Raw genomic sequence first — 27,532 nt, forward strand, 5'->3', positions numbered from 1 at the left:
AGAGCATCACTATCGTCAGTTTTTTTTCATTTGAGAAAAAGTAGACTTGATATTTTGCTGCTGAGTTGTTATAAAAATTCATCAATAAAAAGGGATACGTGCTCGTGTTGTGTTGATGAAATAAAACTGTGTGTTATAAAGAACAGTGGCTAGATAATGGAAGATAAATTGATGTTAGAAGATGTGACTAGCTCCTTGCGAGAACGGGTGTTTTTTTCTGCCAGGGATGGAATGTCTTTAACCCTTTACGCTTTATTATACGAGAAAAACACAGATGAAATTGACGACCTATTAAATAGTGTAAGTAGAAAATTAATAATTTTACTCATTAGATTTCATTGAAACTTGTATCAGGACTTGGATTGTCATTTAGTAATTTCTGATGAGAATGATGATAATCTATTTTTATCATACAAATTGACGGCGCGTTACCTTTTGCGCGTTACATACTGTCGGTGTGAGTTATTAATTCATTTTTTGTGCGTCGTGGAATGCGTTTTTGCGTCGTAACGCACGTTTAACATCTTCACAACCTTGGTAGCACTTGCCAGTTCCATTTCCTTGAGTCCGCGAAGTAGTTCTTGCGAAAGACTAAGCACCAGTAGAATCGCTCACTTTTCTATTTAATTAACATCATAATTACTACACACATAGCCTTGTCTTGATTGTTATCACAATGAGATTGCATTAAAATGTTTACTTTATTTCATTTACCCTAAGTTAATTAAATATCATTATTGAGCAAGAGTTAAATATTATGAATATAAGCGTAAATTAATATGCACGAAAAATATTATGCCATTGGCGTAAATGTTTCATCATTATCACCACCTTATCAACGGATCAGCTGTTCACACATTTGACAGTTCAATGAATATAGAAAATGAATCAATAGCATAAACTAATTACCAACATAGTAAGCATTCTAACTAAGATGTATATTCTGAAGAACATATTTCCTGTCTCTACAAAACCCTTTTGAATTAAATATGTTAACCATCTATCCGTGCTCCTACCAAAAGCTTAGCTGTTATGCTGTCAAACTACAAGAAAGCTCATGATTTTGTAAAACTAAATATAAGAATAATATACACATTAATCATCAATCACCGTCATTTATTCTTCAATGGAAAATTGACAGGTTACCCTTTGAGTGTCCAATTTTACAAATAGAACCCATCTTTATTTATCTTCTTTGTGTTCCCTTTCAAGGCTACAGTAACTGTTTCAAACAATCCTGCAGCCTCGGCTATATGAAATACTAGCTTCCACCAGTGGCTTCGCCCGCGTGGTGTGTTGATGAAAAGTAGCCTATGTGTTAATCCAGGGTATCACCTATCTACATACCAAATTTCAATCAAATCGGTCCAGCCATTTCTGCGTGATTGAATAACAAACATACATCCATACATTCTCACAAACTTTCACAATATAAGTAGGATCTAGAAAATATGAACTGAAGGAGAACTATGAACTAAACTGCCTTACTAGATCATTGTTGTTCATAATATCTGAATTTCTAGACAAAATAAAATACATATGTATGTTATATAAACAAAAGACATTCCCTTTGTTTTTTACATACAAAGATGTGGGTTAATGACATGTTGATGAACTCGGGGATGACATACACAAACAAACACACATGTTTGAAGTAAACAAGTGGCAAGGGTTCTATATATATAAGAATCAAATATTATACTGTAAATAAGAAAATTCCTTCAAAAACTGTAATTCCAGGTCACCCACAATAGGATTGGTGTTTGTGAAATATATTTGCAAAATTATATTATAATTATATAGTTTACAAAACATGTTCCACAATTAATTTATTGTTTTCATAGCCGTGCAATATGTAATTCAACATTTAGTCTCAACAGCATTGCTCTGTTTAAAAACAAAACCTCTGAAAACCTTTAGACCTTTAAGAATTTTCACTAAATGTGAGATTATTATAAAATATATATTTTTTTTTATCTTAATCTATTTGCTGTTGATCCTCAGGATGTATGTTGCGATGGAGTCAAATGCACGCCACTGATAGCAGCAGCCCGACACGGCCGGGAGGCAGCCGTCAGAATCCTCCTCGAAAAATTCAGACCACCCGTCAGACTTGAGACAGAAGGCACAGTGAAATTCGATGAATATGTTATAGAAGGTCAGTATTTTTCTGAAAAATATCAGAGAAATCGAAAATAGCTTGTTTATTGTTCCACTAAATTAGTGAGATCTTATTTTGAGAAGATGATCAGATAGGACATAGTCATTTGAATTGATATTTCTTAAAGTTGAGCAATATTCATTATGTCCCATTGCTAATTACTTCCTCGATGCTCAAATACGAAACAACAGGGGCTCGGAAGAGATGACGGGATGAACTGGACGCCTACCAGCAATATTAGTGAGATCACCAGAATCGAGAGGAGTTAAGACGAAATGGATAGGCCTTTATCCAGCCATTGCAATGGACAGGCTGGAATAAAAATGTCTGGTCCTATTTAGGATTCCCAGACTTGCACTTAAAAAAAAAACGATGAAGCTTGATTTCGGCTGGAGAAATTCCATATGTAGCAAAATCGAATTCCAAAATTTAATTTTGGCACACACATTTATGGAATGCGTTTCGCATTTCATCGGGTTCGCGGAACACGATTTTGATTCCACGACTTTATTTTCCGCCAATGTCAAATGTTACCCAAATAAAGCGCCAGGCGTCACTCGGTGCACACAAAGAGTCCTGCAGCATATTCCTCGTCGTACGGCGCATTGACTCCATTTTTTGTCTAAGTCGGGACTCACGGTTTATATATAGAAATGTGTGAAAGTTTACACACAAAGAAACCGAAATTGGTCTCTCGGAACGTTTTGGTACGTATCTGGCCGACTTCCAAACCTCTTTGTTTCCCCGTATTTATGATTTACCAGCTTTATAAAGGATTTGCACGCTTGGCATCGCTTTTGGTGACTAGATGCAGTTCCTACATTCGGTGCATTGATAAAGAATGAGACCAAGTATGTGTATTGTCCTAACTTTCTTGGAAGATCTTAATCACGTTTTATTTTTGTTAGTGTTGTCGACACAAATGATTCAGTTTGTTCGTTCGGTTGGTTTATCGTGAGTTGTTAATGAAAAATTCAATGCGTGACATTGAAATGTATTTTTGAATTATATTATTAGCATTAGTGATTAATAAAACCCCGTCATCGCTGAACCGTAGGTGTAGAATGTAGATGCAATAAATTACCACCAATTAACTATTCGGGGATATTGCTGGAACTTAGAAAATGGTGAAACGCATATTAAGAAAATTGCTGCGAGGCCCCATTGATTTTTTTATATGATGGTTTCTTGAAAAAAGTTTTTCAGAGAAAATAGATAATGATGCGCCCTTACTTAAAATACGAATGCTAACAAAAACTGCAAAACGAGTTTCTTCAAGATGTGACTGAAATTGAGGAAAGCAAAACAGCTACTTTCTTACAGGTCATTTAACTCGTGGGCGTGAGTGACTAGAGAAATCTTTGTAGATAATCTCTATCAGATCAAGGCGGTAAGGTGACCGACCTATAGACTAAATTGACCAGTTTCCCTCTTTCTTCGTGAGGCTCCCAAATCTTAGCAAAAACCGAATTATTACAAAACTTATAACATATCTGTCAAAATAATCATCTAATTACGAAGATGAGTGGCAAGATTTGAATGGATACAGTAAAACAGTTATCTTACTACTAACATGCTTTACGTAAGCGCTAATGTAAATATTTATGGCAACACATTTGGCTCGTGTTTATTGTATGTTTGTGTCTACGCTAAAGTCTTTATGGAATAGTGGTCGCACCGTGTGACGATGACCGTAATTTCTTCTGAATGGGATCACGGAAACGTATGCTAAAATTAAAAATGTCGCCATAATGCCCATAATTATCTCAGTCCAGATTAACCTACTATGTTGTGGCCTCCTGTCTTTTCTTATATCTCGTTTCTTTGTTACTATCCCTCAGGTTTACGAACCTTACATTATAATGGCGTCCACAGCCGATTTCGGCCACGGCGGCTGTTCTCACTTAAGGAGATCAGCCAGCTGCGCAGCGCATATTATAGTGCACGAGCATTTGCGCACACAGGTGCACTCTCTATTCCTTCACTCTCATAACCCGATGGGACGGCAATCCGACACGACCGGAAAGAGTTCAGGCGCAGGACCGACATTTACGTGCTCTCCAATGCACGGGTGAATCAATCACCAATTTCCGGACTACGGGCTGCTTTGTGAAAGCTTAAGAAAACCCACAAAGCGATTTCGGCCCGACCCGGGAATCGAACCTGAGACCGGCGAACGAACCTTACATTACTTATCAACATCATGATAAGCCGATTGCCGGCCACTGCTGAACGTTTTTTACGATCCTTTACTCTATGTAAATTCTACCTTTTCCTTTGTACCAAAAGACTGTTGGTCTATCCTTACCTTTAACTCATAAGAAGAGACACTTATTTCCGACCTGCAGTAAGAGTCACTGTCATTTCCGACGGAAACGCCGTCAAATACCACGGTTCTAATACGTACAATCCACTGACATGTTTAAAATACATTTACACTATAAAAGAAAGCATACAGGTGCTATCTTACATTAAACGCCTTCCTCTCTTCTATTTTACTGTGCCCATCAGGGTCCATATTGTGACAATCATGTTATTATGCAATAAACGATAGATATGGCATTTTTATTCCAGGAGCGACAGCCCTATGGTGTGCCGCGGGGGCAGGTCACCTAGGCATTGTGAAACGCCTGGTGCGAGCTGGAGCTAACGTGAACCACGCCACTAAGACTTTGAGCACGCCCCTCAGAGCAGCTTGTTTTGATGGCAGACTAGACATTGTCAAGTATTTAGTCAGGCACGGAGCAGATATACATAAAGCGAACAAGTATAACAATACTTGTTTGATGATTGCAGCTTATAAGGGACATTTGGATGTGGTAAGTGGCTTTTTAATTTAAAGAGGATTGTTTGCTTTGGGATTGTCTTGATATACCCTAGATGCTATCAAATATAGGAGCTTTATTATTGAAATTTTAGGGTACCTCTATGAAAAGATTCATAGATTGATGAAATGTCAGCTACCAGAGTAATATTTAGAAGCATTTTTTAATTGAACCGTAGATGCTTATAAGTCCTTTGTGTATCAATTAAAAGGATGCCTTTTATATTTGAATATTAATTAAATCGGTGTAGTATATTCGCTGCTTTTAATGGCCATGCACTCACTGTACACGCGAAGATCACGCCAATATAACAGTTTAACACATATTTACGAGCTGGCGTTTAGCACTCTACATGATCTCCTTTTGGGTAGCCTAATTGTTTAATTTATAGTCCAAGTCAACCGGTAAAACGATTGCCTACTAAATATCTGTACAAGAACATATTTATTTATGCTTTTGAACTTGTCTTAAAATTGTGATGATAGCATACATTAGCATTGAGAAAACGTGAAAATAACTTAAAGTCTATCCGTCGTACCAGAAAAGCTTTTAAACGACTGTTGAACACTTGTCTAAAAAATGACAGATTATGACGTTGAAATAAGGTCCGTTTTGCAGACAATTTTTTTAGACAAGTGTTCAAGGTATCCCGTGCGAAGCCGGAGCAGGTCGCTAGTTCAAAATGAATTGAGATATTTGATGAAATGACTTACTAAAATAACAAAGCAGATACCAGTAGTCTATTTTTATAATTAACGTATTTATGCTTTATCGAAAGGTTACCCTCTCGGGTCATTTACTTGTTGCTTATCTGTCACTTTTGCTTCATTATTACAAGTTCAGAATATTATCTATTTTGAGTAGGTATTTCCTAAGAAGGTGGGTTTTGTGGCAAGATGAAATTTTTTGCTATGTCAAAATTGGCAGACTTATATCTATATGTATATAACTATTATCAATCACATCTTAATTGAATACTTAGTTCATTATTAACATCATTCGTAATTCTAACTCCAAACATTTTTGGAACTAGGTTTGAAGGTATATCTACTCTTAGAGCCCTGCCTCATTAGGATGCCAATGGCGACGTCGCCGGCTACGTATCCAAGCAGTTAGTATTGAAATGTATGGAACCTAACTCACTTGGCGACGGTTTGGTAACGTCGCCAAATTGGAAGCGTGGCCACGAGCTTCAGTTCCCTACGTGGCTTCTGGCTACCGTGGCAGCTTTGGCGACGTTACCAAGGTTGCCACTACAATGTACACGGTAAAGCGCACCTCCCTCACTCAGTCGCCAAAGTGGCCACCAGTCAGCCGCCATTTTGTGACGCTCACTCGAAATATAGTACTTATTTGATTTGAACAACTGACTGCCGAGATTCCATGGCCACTCGACTTAGCGACCTGCGGATGCCAGAAGTAGCCAGACCTGCGCCGCTGGCGACGTCGCCATGGCATCTTAGTAACCAGAGATCTTAAAAGCAAAACACATGCCATAACACCCTTTTATTTTTGGTTCATTAGTGGCCAATTAATACTACATACTTTGAAAAACAAAATATAAAGAGGCCATAATTGAATCTTGGTTTTTTCCAATAATGGAAGTAATTTCCCCAATAACAAACAAGATAACAAAGGTTCTGATCGAACAAAACAAATATGTTATTCGTCACTCTTATACATATTACTGGGTGTCCCATAAGTCCTTTGAAATCTAAATTTCGAATAAAATTTAAATGGCGCGCGGAAATGGCATGCGGGGTGCGGGGATAGCATCAACGGTCTTTCGGAATTCATTCGCCATGGAAAGTTTTATCGGAGCGGACCGTGGTTTTTGTGTGCGTGAGTTTTATCACAACAATGATTCGGCCACCATTGCGCGGCGTATCTTTTTATTTCTGTATTAACTGAATTTTGTATGGATGGTAATTTCTTATCTTTCTTTAAAATACGCTGTAGCGTCGATCTGGGTGTATTTAATACATTGGAACGCTTAAGAATGGATTGAGTAGGATTTTTACGAACTGACTCTTGCACTACGTTGATGTTGTCTTCCGTCCGTGATGTCCTTGGGCGGCCCGATCGTTGTTTATTCAACAAAATAAAATTGTAGATCCAGTTACCTCGAACTGTTGAACCCAATTTTTAACCGTTTGAACACTAGGACAGTCATTAAACGTGCGCAAATTGCGATACTCTCTAAATTTACGCCGCGCAATGGTGGCCGAATCATTGTTGTGATAAAACTCACGCATACAAAAACCACGGTCCGCTCCGGTAAAACTTTAAATGGCGAATGAATTCCGAAAGACCGTTGATGCTATCCCCGCACCCCGCATGCCATTCCCGTTTCCCCATATAATGTTATATATTTTTTACTATTTTCAGGTGCAATTTCTATTAGACAGCGGCGCTCGCGTCGATGAACGCGCACTGTGCGGCGCGACGGCGTTGCATTTCGCGGCCGAGTGCGGTCATGCGGCAGTCGTTTGTGCACTCATTGACCACCAGGCTAAGATACTTACTAATGAAAATGGTATGTTTAGGATTAGCTTACAAGTACTCTTTTTCTGTATAAAGATAAAAAACTTATATGGTATTTAGGTTTGTAATAACATGGCAGTAGCCAATTTCCATATAAATGTTTAGTAGTTTTTGCGTTAAAGAGAAACCAACTTTCGTATTTATAAAAGTATAAAAAATATCTCTCTAATTTGGTTGATGAATAATTTTTATCCAAGGAATCGTTATGGTAACTTAAGACATCGTTTTAAAATTTCTAATTGGTTTTTAATATACTAATTTCTGGGGATTACCTGCGCTATGTGATTTAAAGCTATTAATTAGGTACATAAGTCTTGATAATTTTTTTACTTTTAACAAGCAATTCAATGGTAAAACTGTTTATCTATCAAAGATTCTGTATCCGCATTCTATACGCGAGAGCTCCATCATTGGATATGTTTAAGAGACGAGTTAAGGAACATTATTTATCATCATGACCTGTGTATATATTTGTATATATTATATTGTATATATTTTATGTAATTATAAAAGGTATATATTTAATTTATTAAGGTATTATACATATATATTATTGTTATTAGTATAAAGTTGCACATTTGCCCTACCCCATCAAATCACTCTTTCACTCTAAGGTTGGCTGTAGAGAACCCAACACTCGGTTAAGCTCGCCGTTGTACATAATGTCTCTGTTTTCAGTGTGTCAAATGTATTTATGTGTGCAATAAAGAATAAAGATTTGATATCTTGCTCCGGAACAATATTTAAGCGTTAGCGAAAACTTCATAAAATATAGCATCCTCCGAGCCTTTTTCCCAACTATGTTAGGGTCGGCTTCCAGTCTAACCGGATTCAGCTGAGTACCAGTGCTTTACAAGAAGCGACTACCTATCTGACCTCCTCAACCTAGTTACCCGGCCAACCCAATACCCCTTGGTTAGACTGGTTCATAAAGTAAAATATAGATTCATAAACTAAAGTATAGCAAATAATGTATTTTGGTCCAGGTATGACGCCACTGCAGTGCGCGGCGGAGCGGGCGCGGGCGTCGGTTGTGGAGATGTTGGCGGCGCGGCCCGAGGTGACGCGCGCGCAGGCCATCGAGGCGTTTGAACTGCTCGGCGCCTCCTTCGCGAATGACAAGGAGTACTATTGTCTTAGGGTGAGTCTGTCATACTCAGCTACTTAGTGGCGTCCACGGCCGATTTCGGCCACGGCGGCTGTTCTCATTTAAGGAGATCAGCCAGTTGCGCAGGACATATTATAGTGCACAAGCATTTTCGCAGACACAGGTGCTCTCACTATTCCTTCACTCTCATAACCCGATGCGACGGCAATCCGACACCACCGGAAAGAGATCAGGTGCAGGACCGACATTTACGTGCTCTCCGATGCACGGATGAATCAATCACCAACTTTCAGACTACGGGCTGCTTTGTGAAAGTTTTTAAGAAAACCCACAAAGCGATTTCGGCCCGGCCCGGGAATCGAACCCGAAACCTCGAGCACAGCAGCCGCGCTTGCGACCACTAGACCAACGAGGCAGTCAATACTTAATAATACTTTCACAAAACAGCCGGGGTTTTAGGTGTTGGTGATTGATACACCCGCGCACCGGGGAGCACGTTAATATCGGTCCTGTGCCTGATCTCTCTCCGGTCGTGTCGGATTGCCGTCCCGTCGCGCGCAGAGAGTGAAGGAATAGTGAGTGCACCTGTGTTTGCGCAATGCTTGTGCCCTGCGCAATGTCCTGCGCAGCTGGCTGATCTCCTTATATGAAAACAGCCGCCGTGGCTGAAATCGGCCTTGCACGCCACTATTGTACAGAAGCCAGCCAGCAAGTCAACGAAACCTAATCTATCCAATGTAGGGCATGCAATACCGGTTAACCGGTTTCGTTTTTACCGGTAAATCGCCCATTTTTGCGAGTTTTAAATTACCGGTAAAAATAATATGAAACCGGTAATTTACCGGTTTTTACGTTTTTCTGATAAAATATAGCAATTGTTCATTTAACGTCAAATCTTTGTTATGTAGCCTGAATATAATGTAATGTTGCATACATTACGTATTGTAAGAGTGTTAAAGTTGCTGTTTTTTAGAAAAGTAAACTTGTGCGTCCTTAACTATCTATAAGTTAGATACAAATCTTCTTTCTCATCTTAATTTATAAAATCTAAACAAATTGTATTCATTCGGTTATTCTGTTTTTCCTCATAGCTGCTCATACTAGGTACAAATGTAGCTAATGCTTATTTTACCTACTCTATGACCTTACTGAGCAAGGGCTTTTACTTCACCACCATGCGGACAGCTCTGAGGACACGGTGGAGCACACAGTCCAGGTGTGCACTGCCTGGGAAATGTACCGCCGTGTTGTCGTCGAGGCTATAGGCAGCGGCGACCTTTCGCGTCCTTCCCTGGTTCAAGCCATGGTCCGGAGCTAGAGGGAATGGGAAGCCGTCGCCCCTTCTGCGAAGCAGTCATGCTCGAGAAGGAGACGGCAGAGCGACTGCGAGTAGCACCTCTCATCCCAGCCGCTGTAGTGGACCAGGAAGACACCACGGGCGCTAAGGGTCGAGAGACGACTCCCGGCCACCGTAGGCGTCGGTCTGTGGGCGGTGAGTTCGGTTGGCTCATCGTTCCACCGTCTGCATAGACAACAGACCCGTGTTAGCAGTGCGCGTTGTTCCACGGGTTCCTCAGGGAGATGTCACCAAACCCAGTGGGGCCCAGCAGGGCCAAGGCCTGCCGGGGCCGCGGGATTGTTCTAAAGAGTTACCGCTACCCTGGTCCATAAAACGCCTACTAAAAAACATGGGTTTTAGACAGAAAGAGTCTGTCATTTGATGATTTACCATAAAAAAGGGCTTTCCCTTCAATGAAAAATATATTTTTTACGGTAATTCTTAGCGTTCATCCCGTCTTGTGATGGGGTCAGCTTTCCGTATCTTCCTTCTTCCACTTGGCTCTATCCTCCTGAATAGACATCTTCCTCTTCGAGTTCGCAGATTTTCATGTCATTCATTACGACACTCAACCACCACGGTTTCGGCCTGCCTTTGCGCCTTTGACCGGGTATATTGAGATTGAGTATCACATTCACACTGCCGATGTCCTCAGGTGTCACTCCTTTTTACATGTCCGTACCATCGCAGCCGTTTCTCTTGCATTTTGTCGGCGACATCGCGTACGGATGGTACTGACATGTTTTTTGTTACGGCCCACGACACAAAAAACGTTTACCACCTTATACTTTTTTTGACGACCTCGATGGCGCAATGGTCACCATGCCGGACTGCCGAACCTGAGGTCCCGGGTTCGATTCTCGGTTCGGTCGACATTTGTGTGATGAGCATGCTTGTTGGCCGTGGTCTGGGTGTTACAATATGTATTTATAAATATGTATATATGTAGCTATATGTAGTTTATCAGTTGTGTTAGCACCCATAACACAAGTTAATTAATAACTTACCGTGGGGCTAACCGACCGTGTGTGAAAAATGTCCCGGCATTATTTATTTATATACCTTGCATATTTATTTAGTTTTTGCTTTAAGACTACCCAATCTTATTGTTACAATATCACATTTTTAAAAAATTACAAAAATTACCGTTTTACCGGTTTACCGGTAAAAATATTTTTATTACCGAATTTTTACCGGTAATTTTTGTTTTACCGAAATTGCATGCCCTAATCCAATGTTACCAATCGAACTTCCACTATTGTGATAATGTTGAAAATCTATTGAAGAAAGGACATTGTTCAATTTTGGCCTAAGAACCGATGTGAATATAAATTATACTATAATTTTTATTTATTTTTATATTGTTTGAAACATATTTTAGTATTCCACGGACACTTCAAATAAATAAATTCCAAATAAAAAGTAGGGTCACAATTATTGATGCCTTATAAAATGTTTCCGTCAGCCAGTGCTGCCAGTTTCGGAAGTTTTCGGGATTTCGGTAAATACGGATCGAATTGAGAACCTACTTTCCGAAGTCGGTTATTAAAATTAGTTGGTAACACTTTATTCATTTAAATACCTAAACTGACTAGCTAGAAAAAAGCTAGTATTCTGTATAATGTTTTAAGATGGTTTTGAGCGAATCGCGAATTTCTAGCTTGGCATTCGAGTAGGATTATAGTTTTCGTAATTGGCAACACTGGTGTACTTCAGTCAGTTTGCTAGAAGTCAGTTTGATTGGTTTGATTGCTTTGCGACTATCGTTTCTTTTGTGATTTTCTATGCGTTTCATGGTTTTATTCTAACAACTTTGGCTTGATTACGGACTCCGATTAGATTGCGTACTTGGTAGACTCGGCTTTGTGTAAAGAACTGGATTTTACTAGCATTTTCGGATATTGCTCTGTCTGTGATCGAATTTATATAGTTATATTATAATTACAACAATGGATGCAGAATATAGTATATTGTATAAATTGTGGATCTGCTGGAGGTTCTTTGGTATTAGAAAACGAAGATATACTTTGTTGCATACAACAATGGACTGTTCCCCGTATGGTAAGTGGTCTACGAAAGTGTTTTTCTAATTTTGATAAGAATGTTACTACCTACTTATGTTTTCATAAGCACACAATTTCTCGGTTTTCAAATCAATTGCCACAATTGCAAGTTACTTGATATTTACTAATGATTTTTTGTATTTATTATTATAGGTTGAAGCTCATGACCTTATATGTACGACGTGTTGGTCTGAAGCAGTCGAGCATAATAAGATGCAATGCACTGTTGGACGCAATTGTGTACTTTGTAAGAAGCTCCTACCATCAGGCATACTGTTGCAATTGTATCGTTGGGCGTAGAACAGTGGGCTGTTGTGCCCACACAATGACTATTATCTGGTATTTAAGCTGGGCGAGATACCAAAGCTCAGTTCTTAGATATATTATTGAGAAATATTGATGATTAAAAACCTTTAATTGAATACAAATATTGTTTTTATTGCACATCCTCGAAAACCTCTTTCATTGTTATTGGTAAACCTTACTTTAACTGTTAAATTATTTTGTGTGGTAATGACATTTTTAGTATGGTCTGTGCCTTCTTGGTAATAGACCGCGGGTTCGATTCCCGCCTTATGGCATGTAGATAGCTAGGTAACTGTCTAATATAAAAGTAGTAACAATCATTTAAATAAATAATCCTCCATCGTAATAATATCGATATTTTATGAATTGTGGTGAATGGAACTCTTCCATTTTGGAAACTTATGCGTTTTATCACAAATCCAAAGTGGATTCACTATATATTAAGAAACGTAACGTTGAAAGCAAAAGCGTTTAGGTAGTTGTTTTTCATAAAAATTCTAAGCATTTATGAAAACTAGTCACACGCCCCGTCTTCGCACGGTGGCAATGTAAAACCTTGGTGTAAACCTTCCTCTTGACCTACTCTATCTATTAAAAAAAATCGCACCCAAATCCATTGCGTAGTTTTAAAGATCTAAAGCATTCAAAGGGACAGACAGAAAATGCAACTTTATAAAATGATCATTGTCAAAGAATTATCTTAAACTTGACTATTTACTATCTCTTTTCCTAGTATCTAGTAGAGTAGTCTTTTCCTAGATCTAGAAGAGAACATATAGAGCTGTACATAGTATTGTTGATTTTTTGTATAGTGTAGTTTGATAATACTACTCTGATATTTCACGCAAGCTTGGTTATTTTTTATTTATAACCTCAAAATATTAACTTTTTTCGTAATTATTTTAGTTTCCTGAAGTGTCCGTTCGTGAAAACTTATTTCATAGGATTCCATATAATTTTAAGAGTTTATAGAAGTCACTTTCCATTCGAACGGTTCTTAGGCAGAACATGTATGGAGCCGGAACAATGTCCTTTGACAAATTGAGGTTGGTTGATGCGTGTCTGTTCTAATGTTATGTTATACAGGTCAACTTTTGTACATTATTTTTGGAATTTTATAGATAATTTAGTTGTTCATTTTATCGATAGATGGCATACCAGTACTTACACAGAGCAATGGCGATGCGCTATGACACTAGATACGGCTTGCTGCTGAAGAAACCAGCCGACCCTATACCTGCTTACGATAATTGGAAAGAGAGCACCACTATAGAGGTGAGAATCGATTAAGTATTTTTGTTTTTACGACTTTACAAGAGGTATTTGACAATTTTGATCAATAAAAAAATAGTATTAAATATAAAATAGTATAAAATAAAAAGTCCTGTTTAAAAATGGATCTATTTTAATGACTGAAATCGTATTCATTTCACCTGATCCAGCTTCGCCTTCGAAATTCGAATTTTTCCAATTGAAAACTTGTACTGGCTGGAAGCGCGGCATCCGCATGCAATTTTTTATAACGTCATTTTTGCAGTATTCGATATTCAAAAGTTCTGTTCTATTCTTATTGTAACGAAAACTTGTACTGGCACGAATTTTCTTTTTTTTTTATTACATGTTTTCTATTCTAATCGTATTGTAACGTGCATATTCGTTTATAGGAAGTAGAACAACTAGTAGGCAACGCTCACGCGCTTCACATGGAAGGCTTGGCGGTCCGGGAGCGGGTATTAGGTGCCCGATGCCCCGACCTGCCGCACCCGATAGTGTTCCGCGGCGCCGTGTTCGCGGACGAGGCTCGCTTCGACCGCTGCCTCGCGCTGTGGCGACACGCGCTGGCGCTCAGGCAACACAACGAGGTGACGTCACGCGGCATGTTATACTGAGTGTGTCCTACCTAATCATCATCATCCTCCGAGCCTTTTTCCCAACTATGTTGGGGTCGGCTTCCAGTCTAACCGGATTTAGCTGAGTACCAGTGCTTTACAAGAAGCGACTGCCTATCTGACCTCCTCAACCCAGTTACCCGGGCAACCCAATACCCCTTGGTTAGACTGGTGTCAGACTTACTGGCTTCCGACTACCCGTAACGACTGTCAAGGATGTTCAATAACAGCCGGGACCTACAGTTTAACGTGCCATCAAACACAGTCATTGGTGTCTAAGATATACTTAGCTACGTAATCACATTCAATTAAATACATACCTACGTTAATATACTGGTTAATATATGTCGATTAGTATCTTATCTTGTAGTAGTTGTCTTAAGCACTAGGAATGAATGTTATCGCTGTTCCTGTAATTTTCGTTCACTGACGTATCTTTATTTCTGTTTCCAGGTCTCAGTGGTAAAGGACTTACTCAGATTTGCTCAAGTGTTCTCACAAATGATACACATAGGAATCGAACTACCTCTTGCTCAGGTAACTATAGCAACATCAATATACATTCACATATTTCTTTATTTTATTAAAAAAATATATGCTACTCGAGAATTTGAGATCCTCCTTATTGGGAAGTCGGTTAATAAATTCACAATAATAGTCGATGTCAAATAACAGGACTGCCAGCGACTAAGTTATTTAACCTAAGTGTTAATCTATACTTCTATACTAATATTATTAAGAGGAAATCTTTGTTTGTTTGTAATGGAGAAACTCAAAAACTACTGGACCGATTTAAAAAATTCTTTCACCGTTAGAAAGCTACATTATCTGCGAGTAACATACGCTATGTCCAGCGGTGGACATCCTATGGCTGAGATGATGATGATGATGATGATGATGAACATAGGCTATATTTTATCCCCGTACGGTCAGTATATCCCACGGGAAAACGGCCAGTATAGTATATTTTGTTTAACGAGGCAAATATATTTGAAAAATATATTTGTTTTCAGGTATGCTTCGTGTTAGAGGCATGCGCGGAAGAGCTAAGGCGAGGCACGAAAAGACTGGAGAAGCCGCAAGCCAACCACGACCCGGAATCCTTAGTAGTATGTAGCTACTTGTGTCAACTGTCATCTTGCTTTTCATGTGTCATGTCGGTGCGGACGAATAGGTATCGATTTTGGGAAAAAACGGATTACTTTTTCTTGCAATATAGTGTAATTGAGTGTTAGTTGAATAAGGGATTGATAAAAGCTGACTACTTTTTTTTGCAATGTAGTGTAATTGTGGATAAATAGGATGAGGTTAGATTGAGTAAGGGATTGGTAAAAGCTGACTACTTTTTGTTGTGATTCAGTGTAATTGGGGCTTAATATGAACAGGTTAGTTAGAGCGAAGGATCTGTAAAAGCTGACTACTTTTTCTTGCAATACAGTGTAATTTTTACTGTAAATCTTTTATTTAAGACTGTTTTAACTGAATAATCAATTATATATTAATATTCTGTTCATAGCCTCTCTGTACTGAGAAATGAGATCATTGCAGATTACATTAGATCTTTTTTAACGGTAACAAGTACATGCATAGGTTTAATTTTGGTTGGGTGGTTACGAAGTGTTCAACTGAAGGTTAACAAAAATATGAATTAAGAATCATGAACTTTCATCATACAATTTGAAATAATAATAAATGTTGAATACTATGAAAGTGAAAATGAAACTCATTATTTTTGGACATTCCATATATCTGTGAGGGGAGAACCTCTATTTTTGGAATAATTTAAAACAATACAGACCGATATTTCTCTACAAGAATGATTCAAAAGCCTTCAGTAGTCCACAGCATCATTCACAATCCACAATCGTAGCTATTTATTCAGTGTAACGTATTTAGTATTGACGCGAAGAGTTTGGTGCGCACTTTCATGTTGCAGGATGAGTACGAGAGCAATGTACGGACGGCCTTGTACCTCGTCGCTGTGGCTGCCCGACTGCTGGAGAATGCGGGGAATAGCGAGGTTGGTAATTTATAAAACCGGCTTTTCCATATGGGAAATAATATAATATTGAATATTACATCCTGAGATATAATAAAATATTTTATCGCTATTTTATTGACTATTTTGCTTCATGTAAGACTTTACACACACAGTGTACAGACGACCTTATAAAGGTCGCCGGAAGACGCTGGATGCAGGTCGCCTCCAACAGGTATCTGTGGAGATCTAAGGGGGAGGCCTATGTTCAGCAGTGGACGTCCTATGGCTGAGATAATGAAGACTTCACAGTCGAATGATTAACAAAAATGCATGAAAATTCAAATACTTTTATAAGAGACATCTAGATTTTAGTCCTAAAATAATATATTGTTATCCAGGAGACGACAAGTCTAGTCCGTCGCGCGATATTCCGGCTGCGCAACGTGCGTCTGCGCAGCGGACAGACGCTGCTGCACCTCGCCGCCGACCGACGGACGCCCGTCGATGACTTCCATACTAGCGACGTGTGCCAGTAAGTGTATATTTCCTTACTTACGAATATTTATTGCAAACTAGCCAGGCACATCCCATACCAGGACAATCTAGAACATTGTCGTGGTATGGGCATCTAATGAGGAGGGATGATACGCATGCAACAAAGTGTGTGCTAAGTATGAATGTAGATAGAGAGGAAGAGGAAGACCTAAGAAAAGATGGATGGATTGCCTGAAAGATGATATGAATAGAAAGGGAGTGAGTGTCAGTATGACGAGTGAGAGGGAAAATGGAAGAAAATGACATATTGCGCCGACCCCAAGTAAAATTGGGAACAGGGCAGGAGAAAGAAGAAGAGCTAGACACATCCGTTTCCTCAACGGAATAACTAACCATGTACTGCGAGCTATATTACGGCTAGTTTCATGTGGATAAAGCGTGATTAATGAACAAACATCTCAACCCACATACAGTTAAGCGTCGATTTATCTGAGTAGTTGTCACACAAAGTAATCAAGATTAAATAAATACAGTTCGATTATAAACACTCAATTATGTTCAGTATATCCACCATGAGTTTAAAGCAATATTGTCGATAGTCCATATCGACTACGCTATGTATGGCAGTTTCTGCAGCGCCTCTAACCGTCAATAAAGAACTAAAATTTGCGTGTTCTGTTTGGAGTAACAAAAAATACTTTTGCTAAAAACTCATGGTAGATCCTAACTAATATTATAAATGAGAAAGTAACTCTGTCTGTCTGTCTTTCTGTCTGGCTGTCTGTCTGTCTTTTCTTCACGCCTAAACTACTGAATCGATTTGTGTGAAATTTGGTACAGATATAGTTTGAAACCTGAGAAAGGACATAGGATAGTTTTTATTACAAAAAAATATAAAAATAAAATTTATTCCGGACATATAGCGCCACCTATTGGTCAAACCAAAAATCTACCGGAAGTTACTATTCCACGCAAAAGAAGTCGCGGGCAAAAGCTAGTCCGTTTATAAGCTACGGCACCACAGACAGACATACAAACACATAAGTAGCTGTCAAACTTATAACTTATAGTTTATTTGGCTTTTACCGTTTTTAAGAACTCGTGGTGAAGTCAAGGCAAGTCAAATGTTAACAAACGCTTGTCGCGGTCGGTCTATGGATGGGTCCATCTGAATATCTTTGGCAGTCGATACGGCTAGTGTTATAATAAATCGATGTTTTGCATACAGGAATGAATTTTATTCAGTGCGCAAACTTTGACAACTTATAGTTAAATAAGTTTTATAGATACGTACATTTTTATCCTGTTGTGTTTTAGTACAAAGAAGAATAGTGATTTTGTAACCGATTGTACGGTCACAGTCCTCATAGTAGGCACGGTTTACTGACGCGAGCGCTGCTCCAAGCGCGTAAGAATAGTTAGTATCCATATTTTGCTGGTTTTAGGGCGGATAAAAAATGTTTCTTTTTTTTTTTTAATGATGATGCAGATATGTTCTGTTAATGATTCTGGACCACCAGTTATTTTTGTGCACTGCTTAAAATTCATTCCTGTATAACACAAATATTTATGTACCATAAATTGTACATTATATTGTTCAGTAATAAGTGAATGCTATTGTTCTGAGGTTCCCGTGCAGCCGCACGACGCGGCTGCTGCTGGAGTGCGGCGCGGCGGTGGACGCGGCCGACGACTCGCGCCGCACCGCGCTGCACGTCGCGCTCATCTCCTACCAGCTTATACCCGGTTTGTATAACATTTTATTACTATTCTTTTGCGTCCTACCTGTCATGACTTACGGAGCCGAAACGTGGACACTGACGGTACGGCTGGTCCACAAGTTCAAAGTCGCTCAGCGGGCTATGGAAAGACTATGCTCGGCGTTTCTCTGAGGGATCGCATCAGAAATGAGGTAATCCGTCAGAGAACCAAGGTCGTCGACATAGCCTACCGAATCAGCAAGCTGAAGTGGCAGTGGGCTGGCCATATTAGCCGAAGAACCGATAACCGTTGGGGTAAACGAGTTCTAGAGTGGAGACCACGCCTCGGCAAACGTAGTGTAGGACGTCCTCAGGCACGGTGGAGTGATGACTTGCGCAAGACGGCTGGCAGGAGCTGGATGCGAGAAGCCGAAAATAGATCTCAGTGGCGTGCACTTGGAGAGGCCTATGTCCAGCAGTGAACTGCGATAGGCTGATGATGATGATGATGATGACTATTACTTTTTATTTAATACTAGCCGTTTTCCCGTGGTTTTACCCGCGTCCCGTGGCAACTACAGCCCGGGATAAAATATAGCCTATGTTAGTCGTGGATAATGTAACTTTCGAATGGTGAAAGAATTTTTAAAAACGGTCCAGTCGTTTTTGAGCCTATTCATTACAACCAAACATACAAACAAAGTTTTCCTTTGATATGGCAACTGCCTCGTTGGTCTAGAACAGCCGCCGTGGCTGAAATCGACCGTAGACGTACTATTATTCTGCGGGTTGTTCGAAAGAGATACCGCGGCCCTGGTACACAAAAGGCCTATGACGGAACACGACGGTGTTTAGTCAGTAAGAGTCTGACACAGGGAGTGTCACCGCTGCTAACCCACAGCGGGAGGGGTCATTTGATGATTTTTAACGTCGTATTAGTGACGTAACGTTTAGATTAGTGGTAGGTAGACTAGTAGGTAGAAAATAAAAAAAGAAATTTAGTAATTTGTATAAAGTCTATATTCTATGAAAGATCGGCAGAGCCGGGAGTGAATTCAGAAATATCGAGCTCGCGTTAAGTTCTGGCCCGCTATAGAAAACCACTATCCTGTATAGTCAGGCAGCTCGGCGGCGGTCAGGCGGGGTAGGTGTGCAGCGCGCTAGTAGATGCCGGACGCGTAGGTAGATGCAGGACACGTAGATAGGCGCGGCACGCAGGTAGGCACAGGCACGTAGGTAGGCACAGGCACGTAGGTAGACAGGCGCACTTTAGGTAGGTGCACTACGGTAGGTGCGCTGGAGGTAGTCTGGTACTTGAACCCTGCAATGTCCGTTATGTTCCGTCTTAGTTACGGTCCGGTTATATTCCAGCCACGACTGCAACATCCCGATTTCCACTTACTCACTACCTAACTAAATGGAAAGCAGTGATCAAGCACTAAATAGCATCGAGATGAGGCAGCCTAGGCAGCGTGACAGATTATAATTCAGCTAACAAAATGTAATCTGAATGCAAGTGATGAGGATGAAAGTATTTGAATGATTTAAAAAGCAAAGCACTGGTTTAAATGAAGAATTAATAAATAGGTAGACACTATAAGAGATTATTTGAAAAGAAGAATATGGAAAAATAATTGTAGGGCGTGGCCCTCATGACACGGTCTAAGTGCACCGGTCATGTAAGGTCAAATACCACATGATAATTTTTTAACAAGCGTTATGGCAATACATAGGCCATATTATTCCATAATAACAGCAACAAAGGCGTGATCGTAGCATGAAATAAAAGAATGAGCGCACAATGAAATCAGCAAGTCATCCTACGACACGTCACGTACTCACGTATAACTTTTCTAGATGCACATAATAAGCAATATTTTGCAACACTCACCCGATCTGGGGTATACACTGACTCTAAATATAATTTTAAAAGCACAATAGTTTTTAAGGATAAAATATGCAATATAATCGCCAGTTAAAAGCGTACATAGACCAGTACTAATATCGGCTCGCGGCGTCGTGCTAGTGACAGTCTCGCGATTGTCCCCCGGCTCTGCTCGCGTCGCCTCATAGGAGGGATAGTTCGCCGAACCGGTTTCCGTCACCCGTCAACAGCGCACGGCTCGCGGCGCGCGGCTGAGATATAGCAACTCTAGTACTATTTAATATAAAAAGTATTAAAATATAACGTACAACGTTACAAAAAAAAAGTACTATAATTTATTTATATTGTATGGACATGAAGCAGAAGGGAGTGGATGTAAGTATGACGTTTGACAGAGATGAATGGAAGACAAAGACATGTTGCGCCGACCCCAAATGACTTGGGAACAGGGCAGGAAGATGATGATGATGGTGAAGATAATGATGATGATGATGATGTATGGTTTGCAGACGAGCGGTCGCAGTGGAGCGAGTCTCTGCGCGCGGTGGTGCTGGAGCTGCTGGTGAGCGGCGCGCACGTGGACGCCATGGACGCCGACGGCATCACGCCGCTCGTCGCCTCCATCGGCGGTCAGTATAGCACTGCAACACCTGATAAAAAGAACAAATACATTTATACATAACTAAAAAAAGGTGGTGCCAAATAGGCTCCGCTTCAACCTTTATGCCAGACGCTGGTTTTCAACTGAGCCTATGATAAAAAAAAAAACTTAATATTATCGTAAAAGTTTATCGGTACTTCCACGTTCGCTGATCTTACGCTCGGCTTTTACAGTGTGGCAAAGCTCAAGTTCTACGAGCGCGACAGCAAACATTTTATAACAACATTTGACAACTTCCAGTTTTGGAACATCTGCTGTTGAGAAAGGGCTCAAAAGAATTGCAGTCGTATTATCTCGTAACAAAACAACACTATAATCTGACAACCAACCTTTTCAATGAGTATTGGGTTGGCCAGGTAACTGGGTCAGATAGGCAGTCGCTCCTTGTAAAACACTGGTACTCAGCTGAATCCGGATAGACTGGAAGCCGACCCCAACATAGTTGGGAAAAGGCTCGGAAGATGATGACATCTTGTAACAAAATATCCAGCAAGTATTATCAACTGCCTAGCCTCATGTTATGGTACTCCTCAGGTCCAGCAGAGGCCGTGGTCCGCGGAGCCCTGCGGCCGCGTCTGTCGTGCCTGGCGGCCGGAGCCCTGGCCTGCGCGGGCGCCACGTACCGGCCCGAGCACGTGCCGCGGGACCTGCATGCCTTCCTCACCATGCACGGAGTCAGGCCTGCACATTAACCACTAGGAAATTGGTCACTGAGAGCTTGCTTCTAATTCTCCGGTATGTTTATGGATTTACACAGTCAAGTCACATAATAAGTTTGAATTTGAAGCAATAGTATTTATCGAGACTCGATATCGACTACGGTATTTTTTTGTATTGGTCTTCAACTGTTGCGCAATTATTGGTAGACTTTATGTGTGAAGTTATGTATATATAACTGACCTTGCTTAGAATCTCGCTATTTGTTTTTAGAGTAAAACAGTTAAGTCCAATCATATCTTGCGATACGATTGATAAAAAAATAAAGGAAATAAAATATCAAATGGAATTGATCAAGCTCTCAAAAGTGAGATATATCTCAAGTAGCATAAGTCTTAGGGCGTCCGTATACATCGAATATGATATTTGCTTTAATACTACAATTCGAACCTTATACTCACGCAAATTGTTATTTAGTCACTCGAGTCCTAGAGCTTATACTACGTGAAACGGCCACAAGACTTCACCGCTTTATATACGTTGATGACGTCATACCTACCTATAAAAAACAACAAAAAAACATCAATAAATACTCATCTTGATATTCACGCTGAAATCATCAATTTTGTGTCTACGATCGATGCTCTAATTATATCGAATTTAATAGCTTTTGGAATACAAAGCTTAGCTACATTTCTTTTGTTCGGACTCCATTGCCTTTATAGGCAAAGTTGATATTTCATAGCTGTTCTGAGGAAAAATTACTTTATCATAGTTTTCGTGAACGTCTCTTCTCAATAAACAACTTTAAAAGTGTATATCGCTACATGCCAAATTTTTATATTAGAATTATTTCCGTTTGTAAATACTATCTTCGAAAAGTCTACCTACTAAAATCTTAGCCAGAACAATCAAGCAACGATTTATCGATATGATTTTTTTAGTTGATCAAAAGCCTGTGTTTTGTAACTAAAAAAAGTACATGTTTTTATTTTAGTATTTTATTGTTGCTGTTCTAAAATATCTCAGAATATAAGCTTCCAATAGCCTGAGCAATTACTCAAAATGTATATTAAAAGTATGTAGTTCAAAAGAACACAGGGCTTAAATGTGTTCAGACGATATTGTCCAAAGCGTGGCTCAAACTAGTATAGTGATGTGACGATTAATTGAAGAAATATCGACTAAAACAATCGATTAATGTTCTGTCGTAATCGAATCGTAGGGGACGACGTATTGTGATAATAAAATAGATTATTAGCTTTAAGATTAGTACGAACATCGCTAGTGCTGCCTTGTTGAGGCACAGTATATTGGCATGTTGTAACCTTGTCTTTAATGTTAGAGAGAGACATATAGTAACGACGCGTTTATTTACAGACTTTGTATATAGTTATTTGTTAACGAACGCACAAAATCGACATTAATTGACGAGAGAAGTCTTCTTTTTGAATTGTTTTGACGGAATGTTGGCCGAGTTACTGTAGAGGTTCAACATTCGTTACAATTGGCGGTTATTAAAGTTCCTTTTTATTTCGTCCTTTATGTTACTAGGTTTCTTTGTAAATACAATAGTAAATTATATGCGGATATCAATTTTGTGTTCACAAATAATATCAGAAAGATATTTTGACTTTTTATTATGAAATAAATTGCAACTGCAAAATGACACCTATGAAAATGAAATATTTGCTTTGAAACGAACAGAGACATTATTTATTGAACCAGACAATGTTAAAAATATCCAGTCAATGTGAACGGAGTTTTAACGCCTTTGTGTCGCACAAAATATCACGTAGGACATGGCCTATAGGACATATTGTTAGATAAAAGTTATTAAATGTACAGCAAGTAGTGTGACATACGTCGTGTTTAGTGGTTGATTTAAATTCTAGTCAAAAATATACTTGTTGGAATTTATATGACGTTCTATGGAATGGTAATTGACGAAAAATTACAAAAAAAAATGTCCCATAAACGTAACTGATTGTATATTAAAAAATGGAGGTTGCATTTTTAAGCGGCTGCTCTCAAATAGTTTTCGGTCTTTCTTGCAATGAGACGATTGAAAATGTACTAATTCGTGTTCACGTGTCATTTATCGAACTTGCTCGATAGACCTCCTTTAAAATAATAATTAGTAGAAAACTAGTTTCGATTCATTTAGTAGTTACATTGTATTGCGATCACTACCTCTAAAGGAATTGTTTCTCAATTAAATCATTTCAAATTAATTTAACATACTAAGTTTAGGCTGTCAATTCGTTTATCACAAACTAATTATTTCAATTATTGAAATCCGTGAAAATAATGCGTGATTATATCAATAGATATTATTTTTACTTGATATTTATAGAATTAATGTATATTTGACAAATAAAACTTAATTTGATCAATATTTTCTTAACCTTTTATATTTATGGGGTTACAAAGTAATAAAGAAATTAATATTACTCCTAAGCACCTCTAAATATATTATTTATTTTTTGTAAACAGCCGAGATATATTTATTGTATAGCAATGTATATATACTGTGTATATTATTTTTCTATAAAGTTCAGCTATTTTTCATAAGAAATGCCATGATATTGTACTTATTCTCCGTACCTGGTTTGTGTACAATCTTAAGCAATAGTTTAAAAGGATATTATATGGAATACAAAGGAGAGCAAAAAAAAAATATACCCATTCCGCACAATTCACAAAGCAATATTTTCAATCACATTATTGTGTAGGAAGTTTATATTTTGCTCCCTGCTGTAAACGAAAACTGACTATTATGTAATATTGTACAGCTTATTTTAAGGTAGCTAAGCCATTATTTTATGCTAATTATGATTTAATCCAAATGAATAAAATATCACAGCGTGCCAAATGATATTCAATTTTATCTTCTTATATACCAAACATTAATGTTATTGCCATAGAATTAATATGAATTCGTCGATATGTTAATCATATATTTGGTTCCAATTCGGAAACAAATTAACTGCAATACATGCATATCTTTCATTTTGTGTTCAATATTATTTTATTTAGATGAATTTATTGCAAGGTAAGAGCTAGATTTTCGCATTTACAGTAGGAAATCATAGGGTATTTGCATGTTAGACCAAAATTCAATATTGATACCTGTACAATGCCATCAAAATACGAATAGAAATGACCCTTGTGACAATGTCACGCCAAAATCTAAGTATTGTAAGTTTTGGAAAATAATAAAAATATGTAGACTAAAATTATCACAAAAATGTCTGATAGTCGAAAAATATAACAATAAGTGCTACCGCTAAGGCAGCTTATAAAGCGATCACGCTTTATTTTCCAATATACGCTTTACCCTTACAATATACAATACATACATGTAGAAACAATGGCTCTTACGATAATTGTAGAAAATACTCGACAGCTATGTACCTTTATGAGAAATATTGTTGAACGTGACCATATCTACAAACTTTGAATATTGAGAAAGTAATAAAATGTACGATGCCTGAAATGTAAAGTTGATACCAATTTAATATCATAGAGGCACGAGCATAGAGTTTTCGACTGCTTTGCAAAATAATGCTTGATATCATGTACAAGTTGGAGATAGATTTGTTGAACATTAATTTGCGCGTAAAACCTTCTTTCGGACATCGTACATTTGAAACTGGTTGGAACTTAGTTATTTTTATGGAATTGTAAAGGCAGAATGAAACGAGGCCTTGCCTACAAGCTATAGAAAAAAATAGGCTATTATTTCTAATGCAAATTATTTTGATAAATATAATTAATTAAATAATTTAAGCGAGTCAGTTCGCGTGCTAAAACTAGTCACAGAAGCATTGTGATTGATGAGGGTATTTCATCTAAAAGCCCGTTATGTATATTATTGTAAATAAGATTATTTATCTGAGTTTAATGATAGTGATATTTTTTGTCAAGACAATTCGACAAATAAAATGTTATATTGATCGTTTTTGTTTCATTTTTGAACACGACCCTCCCTTTTGGATTAATTAAGCCTGTACCTCTGCCATACTAAAAAAATGCGTGGTTTGTAGTAGTAGTATCGACAAATACCTACTATTGTTTTACATTTGTCATTTTCTCCTTTTTTAACGGGAAATTATAAAATGATCCCTCCCGCTGTTGGTGCAGCGTGAACTTCATACCAGATTCTTACCTACTGACAAAGACCCACCATATTCCTTCTTAAGCCCTTATGCCCATTTTCACCAACAAATACCTAAATTAAGGGATCCCCTAAGAGCATTTACGGAACACTTAATAAGAATTTCGTTTTCACCAAAGTTTAGGTATCCCTTATCCATAGTTATTTATGTCAAAATTGGGAGAGCCCTTATTCTAAGTGGCACTTAGATTAAGAGATTGTTGGTGAAAATGGGCATTAATGTACCAGGGCCGCGGTAACTCTTTCGAACACACCCGCAGCCCCGGCAGGTTACCGTCTATTTTCTGCGAAGTCACCAGTGTCCTACAAGGAAGCTACTTAGTAACTGCGATGGCGTTCAAAGAAACAAAATGATGAAAATGAGGTGCTCACATAACGTTCGGAGAGTTTTTATTTAATTAGTAGTACATTAGCGGTAATGACGGGTGAGAATGATCACAATGGCATCGTAAGCCACGACCAATCGACATCCGTGTGAATCTTCTGAAACAATGTTGCTGCTTAATGACAAAAAATATGTTACGTGTTTGGAGAAGATATACGTAACTTAATAGCTGCTCATCAGCCTTTTATCGTTCCACTATTAGGCACCATATAATACCCGGCTTCCTCTCACAGAAAAGGATTGAGCGCTAATCAGCTCAGTGCGGGGTTGTGATTTGTAAAAAAATCATATATCAGTTACAGGCATCATCATCATCATCATCATCATCATCCTCAGAGCCTTTTTCCCAACTATGTTGGGGTCGGCTTCCAGTCTAACCGGATTCAGCTGAGTACCAGTGCTTTACAAGAAGCGACTGCCTATCGGACCTCCTCAACCCAGTTACCCGGGCAACCCGATACCCCTTGGTTAGACTGGTGTCAGACTTACTGGCTTCTGACTACCCGTAACGACTGCCAAGGATGTTCAATGACAGCCGGGACCTACAGTTTAACGTGCCAGTCATATCAGTTACAGGCACAGTTGAAAATACAATACCCCTTTAACAGACCATCACCATTCAATCACACCTCCATACATCGTTTAGCTGAGTTTTTGAATGCAACGTTCAACATTACTACTTGCTAAATCCAACCGGTTTGCTCAACATTATAACTAGGCACCTGGATACGAGGTCGGTTTTAAGGAATGAATTTGTTTATTTATTCGCTGTATACAGCAATCATTTCGAATTGATTATAATGTAATTAGCATGGAGACAGAAAGTACCCTGAAGACGGAGATTCATTTTTTTTAGTACTTACAGCACCTAAGTAGATTTTCAGCATATGAGCCGTGAGGTCAAGGTCCTATACCTACATGTAAATTATTTAATCAATGGCAATAGATCAGTAGGTATTACGAAAACTAACGTATATGCAGGTTCTTACAACTAAGTAGGTATCTAGATAAACTAAAGGTGACTGTAATCGAACCTACAACCGACAGATGAGAGCGCTCAGTCATTAGGTTTTCAGTGACCAGCGCTTAAATTTTTCAGGTACCTATTAATTACATCTATTTATTCGGAACCTTTTTTTTTCCGACATCAAAAATCATCAAATGACCCCTCCCGCTGTGGGTTAGCAGCGGTGAGGGAGTGTCAGACTCTTACTGACTAAAAACCGTCGTGTTCCGTCATAGGCCTTTTATGTACCAGGGCCGCGGTATCTCTTTCGAACAACCCAGCAGGCCTTGGCCCTGCTGGGCCCCGCTGGGGTTGCTGACATCTTTTTGAGGAGCGCGTGGAACAAC

At 38.8% G+C, this 27,532-nt stretch overlaps 1 protein-coding gene across 2 annotated transcripts; it reads left to right on the plus strand.

The window, feature by feature from the left end:
• On the plus strand, nt 1-25,574 carry LOC124637922 (protein fem-1 homolog B). Of its 2 annotated transcripts, none has more exons than XM_047174650.1 (14): nt 1-300; nt 2,005-2,158; nt 4,736-4,980; nt 7,375-7,522; nt 8,517-8,671; nt 13,496-13,621; nt 14,011-14,208; nt 14,689-14,772; nt 15,249-15,344; nt 16,145-16,255; nt 16,615-16,748; nt 18,339-18,457; nt 20,806-20,925; nt 21,492-25,574. In XM_047174650.1, exons 1-14 carry the CDS (start codon nt 157-159, stop codon nt 21,647-21,649), a joined length of 1,992 nt encoding a protein of 663 aa, XP_047030606.1. In that variant the 5' UTR covers nt 1-156; the 3' UTR covers nt 21,650-25,574. The 2 variants fall into 2 exon arrangements, with proteins under 2 accessions (XP_047030606.1, XP_047030607.1); XM_047174651.1 differs by having other exon boundaries at nt 16,172-16,255.
• Nucleotides 25,575-27,532: the final 1,958 nt, after the last annotated feature.

This window comes from Helicoverpa zea, chromosome 17 (assembly GCF_022581195.2).
Source record: "Helicoverpa zea isolate HzStark_Cry1AcR chromosome 17, ilHelZeax1.1, whole genome shotgun sequence".
In the NCBI taxonomy this organism is placed as follows: Eukaryota; Metazoa; Arthropoda; class Insecta; order Lepidoptera; family Noctuidae; genus Helicoverpa; species Helicoverpa zea.